The 7,703-nt window shown below is 39.9% G+C and overlaps 1 protein-coding gene across 2 annotated transcripts in view; it reads left to right on the forward strand.

Annotated features, from left to right (window-relative positions):
• Window positions 1-160: 160 nt before the first annotated feature.
• The window catches only part of fkbp15b (FKBP prolyl isomerase family member 15b), a 17,110-nt gene continuing 9,567 nt past the window's right edge, over window positions 161-7,703 (forward strand). For both annotated transcript variants that reach the window (XM_060882363.1, XM_060882364.1), the window contains exons 1-14: window positions 161-358; window positions 2,273-2,370; window positions 3,422-3,500; window positions 3,732-3,801; window positions 4,119-4,193; window positions 4,277-4,375; window positions 4,972-5,121; window positions 5,541-5,609; window positions 5,882-6,025; window positions 6,118-6,245; window positions 6,424-6,472; window positions 7,233-7,358; window positions 7,490-7,580; window positions 7,675-7,703. The exon at window positions 7,675-7,703 is cut by the window's right edge and continues 48 nt beyond it. In XM_060882363.1, coding sequence (XP_060738346.1) covers window positions 309-358; window positions 2,273-2,370; window positions 3,422-3,500; window positions 3,732-3,801; window positions 4,119-4,193; window positions 4,277-4,375; window positions 4,972-5,121; window positions 5,541-5,609; window positions 5,882-6,025; window positions 6,118-6,245; window positions 6,424-6,472; window positions 7,233-7,358; window positions 7,490-7,580; window positions 7,675-7,703 — 1,257 coding nt within the window. In that variant the 5' untranslated portion in view covers window positions 161-308. The remainder of the gene's footprint in view (window positions 359-2,272; window positions 2,371-3,421; window positions 3,501-3,731; window positions 3,802-4,118; window positions 4,194-4,276; window positions 4,376-4,971; window positions 5,122-5,540; window positions 5,610-5,881; window positions 6,026-6,117; window positions 6,246-6,423; window positions 6,473-7,232; window positions 7,359-7,489; window positions 7,581-7,674) is intronic.

A 7,703-nucleotide genomic window follows, 5' to 3' on the forward strand; every position in this document is an offset into this window, starting at 1 on the left:
AGTGATTTGTGTTGTCGAATAATTGTTTATGATGGAATCTGACACCTTTATGTGTTATTTTTTTACATACACACAACACTAGCTGTTCCTGATGGAAACTACAGTAAAACCGGTAATATACGCGCACACGGTTTCTTGGCCTCGGGTCAGCTGATCAGTGGAAACCGGAAGCTGAAGGGAAGTTAAACTGTGATGTTTCGTCCTCAGTGTTGAGTCAGATCACGCGATTTAAGCCTTATTGTTGTTCCGAATGAAGTAATTTCCATGTTAAATGTTTTTATTACGGTGACGGCGCTGAAACAGAGACAATGTTCGCTGCTGACGAAGAAGACGGAGATTTTATGTCTCCTACAGGAGGGTGAGTGAATCACTGAGTCAAAACAAAGCTAACTGATGCTAGCTAACAGGCAGCAGGAGGAAACTTCTAGATTAAGAACCGTGTTTTTAGTCAGGACTTAATGCTAGCAAGTTCAGAATGCTAACAAGCTATTTAGGAATAAAATGTCATGGAATAAAAGTTAGTTGATGTTTATTACTTTCATATATATATATATATATATATATATATATATATATATATATATATATATATATATATGTGTGTGTGTGTGTATATATTATTTATATATATATATATATATATATATATATATATATATATATATATATATATATATATATATATATATATATAATCGGTCCTTTTCCCCTTTTTATTTTACGTTAACGACGTGAATAACGTGTCACGTGGCCGGTCACGTGACCTCAGATCAGCTCCTGCGTGTGAAATGCCTTTGGGTTGTTTTTTTTTTTCTTTTTCCTGCTGTTTATTGTCATAATTTACACCACGTCCTTCACCCCTAGATAAAGAGTCGAGTGCTCATGTAAAAATGTTGTTAAATTCTGGCTCCTGATTGGTCAGAAGGCATTGATTAGTTTTACTGTAGCAGTAGGGATAGTAGCAGAGATGGGGGACTCGAGTCATATGACTTGACTCGAGTCAGACTTTGAGACTTGCTTGAATTTGAGACTTGCTTGACAAGTATAAAAAAAAATTTGACTTGACATTCATGACTTGAGACTTGACTCGGACTTGAGTTAAATGACTCAGAGACCCGACTTGACTCGAGTCAGACTTAAGTCGCAAATTTGAGACTTGAGACAATAGATGACATATTAAAAAAAGACTCGACTTGACTTTGACTTGACATTCATGACTTGAGACTTGACTCGGACTTGAGTTAAATGACTCAGAGACTCGACTTGACTCGAGTCAGACTTAAGTCGCAAATTTGAGACTTGAGACTATATATGACAAATATTAAAAAAAGACTCGACTTGACTTTGACTTGACATTCATGACTTGAGACTTACTTGTGACTTGCACATGTGTGACATACTCCCACCTCTGGATGGTAGTGCAGTTATTGTTTCTGTGTTAAACGTGGTGATTTAACATTGACCGTTTTTTATTCGTCGATACGAGGAAGTCTGGTTTCTCAGTAACAAGGCGTCTTATTCGTCTTAGTAAGTTCAAGAACGGGAAATAAAGACTGGAGACGCAACTGATGTTTATAGCTGCAATAATACGAACTCGCTTTTTACGAAACGTAACTATAAATGGATAAAAAGTACGATTTGTTGCTCTTAAACTCGTTCGAGTTTGACAGTAATAACTCCGCTTCGTCACACTGATCCGTTTCCTATAACAGCAGGACTCAGTGTTTTTATTTTTCCATTAAATTATCACGGGTCCTTACTGGAAATATTCTAGGCTTCATAATCGAACAGTTTACGTTGTGAGTGTAAGACGTAATGAGTGTTTATAACCATAAACAACGTGATTAAATGAATAAAATGCAAACTGTCTCCGCTCTTACAGTCTCTTACAGCAGGATGAAATATGACGTAGCTCCTCGTTAACTGGCCGTCTTTTTTAATTCAAGGTTTTACAAATCTAATAAAATCTTACGGCTCAGTGTTTATTAAAGTATGAGTGAGTTCGGCTGAGTTCTTGTGCGAGACCTGCGTTAATTCCACTCACATGCTCGCCTCTATGGACGCCAGGTTTAATCCAGAGAAGCACATCATGAAGGGCTTTATGGAGGCAAGATGAACCTCCAAAAGTGCCGGAGATTTAACCGAGCCTGAGTGGATTTAGGGGGACATTTGTTTCCTTGCAATCATTTAAAAAAAATTTGTGGTGTGATTTTACTACTTTCAGTGATGTTTAAATCTTTCTCTCTCTCTCTCTCTCTCATCGTGATCACAGGGCGAAATTAGCTTCTCTGTTCAGTTTGGACCAGACGTCCAGCAAGGTCAACGAGTCGTTCCAGTACATGGCCCCCAAACAGCCTCGTAAGAGCTCAGGTACGTTCTCGATTTACGTCAAACCAGAAGATTTAAATGGTGGGAAAACCTCTGTTAAAGAAAAGCAAACGAAGGAAGGAATACTCACCTTGTTAAAGCATGTTTAATGAACCGACATTTAACCGAAATAAAAGCAATCACTAGTGAAGGTTTTGCTTTATAGTATGGTTTGTTTTTTTTGTATGTTTATTCTTTTTTTCTTAATCAATATAAAAAAGAGGAACAAATGTGGCAGAGAGAAGTGTCATTTGTAGTGTTGGTTCAGCTTCCAAAATAAAAAAAACTGATGTGACGGAGAACCGTGTGTATGAACTGCAGCTGTAAACATTACAAATAAAAAGGATGCTGAGCGTTCAGGTGATATTCAGACAGGTCAAGTGTAACGCATTTAAATACAACAACAAAAGGGAAAAAATACTATAAATAGAGACGAGTCGACACTCTCTGTGTTCCCCTAAAAGTTTTGATTTAAATAGTTGACTCGCATTGAGTGCTCTTATTATAGTGTCGATTCAGAGTCGATTTGCCTCAAGCGTTCACCTGAAAGTGCTGATTCAAAGAGTCAACTCAGTTGAGTGTTCATGTAAAAGTGCTGATTCAAAGAGTGAACTCAAATTGAGCGTTAACCTAAAGTGCTGATTCAAGGAGTCAACTTGCATTGAGTGTTCACCTAAATACTGATATTCAGCAATTTGGCTCGTATGGACTGTTTATCTAAAAACGCTGATTCAAAGAGTCATCTCGCATTGAGCGTTCACCTAAAAGTGCTCATTCAGAATCAGAATGAGGTTTATTCAAAGAGTCAACTTAAATTGAGTGTTCACCTAAAGGTGCTGATTCAAAGAGTCAACTCGCATTGAGCGTTCACTTAAACATAAGATTCAATGATTTTGGCTCGTATTGTGTGTTCACCTTAAAACGTTGATTCAGAGAATTGACTCATTTGAGACCATACAAGCTGCTGAAACTGCAAAATATTTAATATTTATTATGATGTTTGTTTAAAGCAGAAGCTTGATATTCATTTAGCTCTGTTGCAAATGTTTTACAGGTCCAGCTGCTCAGAAAGCCGCTCCACCACCCGGGTCACCTGCTGTGCTCTCTGCCACGGCCGTTCACGCGTACAGATAGTGAGCGTTCTGTTTTACATTCAGTATCAGTTAATAAAGATAGTTTGGATGGTTTCACATTGCCTGTGTCCATGTTGGGAAATTTCCATTGTGTAAAATGTGTTTCTTTAGTTCCTAAAACGGCTCAATAATATCTGTTCGTCTTTTAAAGCCATGTTTTAAGTTTAATAAACCTTCTGCTTTTGCATCGCAGAAAAAGTAGAGTTTGTACCATAACGTGTGTGTTTGCAGTGTTAATGGACAGTATGTGAAGCAAGGAAAGCTCGGAGCTGCAGTGTTAGGAAACCACGCAAGCAAGGAGGTGTGTATGGTCCATAACATGCCTTCGGTCTCAATAATCCTGAGAATATAATAATAATAATAATAATAATAATTATAATAATAATAATTTATTATTATTATTATTATTATTATTATTTTTACACAACTAACAGATTAGCTGATCAAAATCCATGTTTTAGTACAAGGTGTTTAGTGTTATTTTATATTAGTATTGTTTACTAATCTACTTTTCTGACAGCAAGCACAAACTTTTACACACACTGCAGTGTAATACATCTGATAAATAAATCAGTCAGACTGTAGATTCATCACTCATTTCCTCTGTTTCTTCTCCAGTATAAGCTGCTGCTGTACGCCAGCCAGCAGAAACCCGTGATGGCGGCCAGGATTCACTCTGCCTTCTCCTTCACCGTACGTTTTCTCTCCTCTTAAATCTCACCAGATTGTCCCGCCTTCTTCTCCGGCCTTATCGCCGTCTCTGTTTCCTGTCGCAGGTCCAGCCCAGTAACTACTGCACTTTTTATGATGACCAGAGACAGAACTGGTCTCTCATGTTCGAGTCAGAGAAAGCATCAACAGATTTCTGCAAAGAGGTACGCTAGAGAAAACACGGCGCCCTCTGTTGGTGTCACCTGGTCTAGTTTTTGTCCTATTCGCTCCACAGAAGGACAGCGTTAATAAATATAGCAGTTAGTACTGTATTATGCAAAGACAAACCCAAAACAGATTCATAAGTATTCCCCAGACTCATGGCATGTTTCTTGAATGGGCTCCGGATCCACCGTCACCCTGACCCCTGAAACGCTTGCTGTTCGTGTGAGCGTGAAAAATATTTAGCGCCAAACTGTAAACGTATGGCTAATCACTATAACCTGATATCAGGCAGCTTGATATTGTTTGATTGGTGATATTCTTTTGCCTGTTTCACCCTAAGGGTCTCTTCCTAATGCTTTCCTAACAGAAGTAAAGCAGATGATAATATAACATGGCATTTAACTTTCAGGATGAACATCTCGGAATATGTTTAGGGATTTTTGGATGAGATTGTAATTATATATAACTAAAGCATAAGACCCCAAACGTGTCTTGGCTTCCTTGGACGTCGTGTAAATTTGATATTTCACCTGTAATGTCCTTTGTAGATTGTTTTCTTATTTTGTGTGTGTGTGTGTGTGTGTGTGTGATTCAGGTGTGTTTGGCTAAAGCGAACTGCTCTTCTCCACTGGAGATGCTGGTGACTCAGGACCTGCTTCTCGGGGAGGGTGAGGGTGTGGAGAACGGAGACGCTCTGGAGGTCGCCTACACCGGCTGGCTGCTGCAGAACCACATCGTCGGCCAGGTGGGAACGCGGATTAGTGCCACGGCATCCTGGAATCTCAACCGCAGTTGATTCAGAGGCCAGACCTGCCCGTATATTCGGTTACCATAACAACTCGTATTTTGTCTGTCGCTAATTTTATCCAAGGCAGCCAGCTATCTTAGCATCCAGGTCATCGTTGATTTTAGATTAAAGGTTTGATCGATTAATTATATAACGATACTTAAACAGTTCGTTAGAGTAACTGCTCGTGAGATGATGTCGTGTGGCGTCTTATCCTCATACAACGCTTGTCTTTTTAGCATTTATCTTGGATCATCCTCGAATAATTTGCATACGAGACGTGATTGGTCCGTAGTCCAAACTGAGCCTGTTTATGACATCACAGTTGAGTGGTAATGTTTTTGTTTTCTTCTGACTTTGACATTGTGTGTCTCCAGACGTTTGACTCTAATCTAAATAAGGACAAGCTTCTGAGAATGAAGCTCGGTGCTGGAAAAGTCATAAAGGTGAGGATGAACCAGAGCTGTCAGCGTTTGGATAATTAAATTGTTGGGTTTATATTAATTAAAATCTCTCTCTCTCTCTCTCTCTCTCTCTCTCTCTCTCTCTCTCTCTCTCTCTCTCTCTCTCTCACACACGCTCTCTCTCTCTCTCTCTCTCTCTCTCTCTCTCTCACACACGCTCTCTCTCTCTCTCTCTCTCTCTCTCTCTCTCTCTCTCTCTCTCTCTCTCTCTCTCTCTCTCTCTCTCTCACACACGCTCTGTGTATCTGTGGCAGGGCTGGGAGGACGGTATGCTGAACATGCGTAAAGGAGGACGCCGTCTCCTCGTGATTCCCCCGGCTCTGGCGTACGGCTCACAGGGCTTCCCGGGCCGAGTCCCTGCAGACAGCACTTTGGTGTTTGATGTAGAAATCCGTAGGGTGAGGGACAATAAATCTCTTACAGTTTCTCTGTGGATGCTTTCATCATAATTAAGAAAGTTTAACAACATTGTGTGTGTGTGAACATACAGGTGAAGTTTGCTAAAGACGCCGGCTCTGAGAGGACAGCTGTGAGCTCCAGGGACACCGCTGTGCCCTCTCCTGCCCCCAGCGTGGAAAGTCTGGGGCCAGATCTCACCTCAGCAGCCAGCAGATCAGGGTACGAGCAGCTCAGGGCTCCAGGGGTTAAGGTGCTATATAGCAGGGTGGCATGAAGACCAAGTGGTTCACTTCACTTATAAGAGAAAATAACTGTATAATCACTGAGGTTTGTTCACTGTTGGTTTTTTTTGTGTGTGTGTGTTTTTTTTTTAACATGTATTCTTCTGCTTTTTCAGTGAACCACCACTAAGAGCTAAATCCAACTCACTGAGCGAGCAACTAGCAGTGAGTAGCTTTCTCTTTGTTCCCTAATTTTTTTTTCTCTTAAATAACACTTTCTGGTAAAATTGTAATACTGGTATTAAAGCTAGAAAGCTCATAGAGACTCATGTTTACATGCAGCCTAATAATCTGATCGATGACTAAATATGATTCATAATTAATACGGAGTAACCTGACCGAGATCAATCGATTTCTGATGAAATATCCGATTGATTTATTCGATTCAGTTCTAAAGTAAAAGAAAAATCAACAACTTTCCTAATATGAATCTTTGAATCATTTCACACTTTAAGTCTCAGATCCTTTAACAATTTTATAATCCTTTCACAATCTGAATTACTTCCTAATTCGAATCTTTGAGTACTTTTACTTCAAATCTAAATGTTTGAATCCTGAAATCTTTCATAATTAAAATCATTGAACCATTTAAAAAAAATCTGAATCTTTGAATCTTCCATCTGAATCACCGAACCCCTTCACGCTAATTCACACTATGAATCTTTTAAAACGTTTTCAAAACCGGAGTCAATTTTAATCTTCAAATCTTTGAATCTTCTCCAAATCCGAATTCAAATCTTTTACACATTTTTATATACAATTTTTTTTACTAGTTTAAATTTTACATCCTTTCACAGTCTGAGTGTTTGAATCTCTGTTCTGAGTGGATGGGTGCAGGATGACGCTAACTAGCGTTTCAAACAGACTTTTTAAAGATCAGATTATATGTGTTTTATTACAAAAGATTGATTGTTTGTTTTCTCAGAATCCGGATGCAACTAAAGCCAAACTCATCTCCCGCATGGCCAGGATGGGTCAGCCCATGCTGCCCTTCATCCACGGGCCGTCATCGTCACCCTCGCAAGCCGAGTCCAGCGACTCTGAACTGGAGGTATGACAGAAAGCGTTCTAATTGGATGGACTTTTCCCATAACCGTGTGTCCTGTGAGCGTTTTAAATATTCCTTCCATAAGCTGTGTTATAAACATTAACAGCGCTCTTACGTCTACGTGCGTCTCACAGGACCCGAGTGTCCCCCGAATGAAAGAGCGCCCCCCCGCACCCTCCCCTCAGCCAGTCCACCTCACCGCTGGTCCTTCAGCTTCGCTTCAGGGTGAACACACACCTCACACTCCTCACACACCTCCTCGTTCATGCAGTGAGATGTTACGTAACCCCTGTGACTTTCTATCCTTTTACTTCTCCAGCAACAGCTTTGATGCCTGTTTCCATGGCA

The sequence above is a fragment of the Tachysurus vachellii genome, chromosome 11 (genome assembly GCF_030014155.1).
Source record: "Tachysurus vachellii isolate PV-2020 chromosome 11, HZAU_Pvac_v1, whole genome shotgun sequence".
Lineage (NCBI taxonomy): Eukaryota > Metazoa > Chordata > Actinopteri > Siluriformes > Bagridae > Tachysurus > Tachysurus vachellii.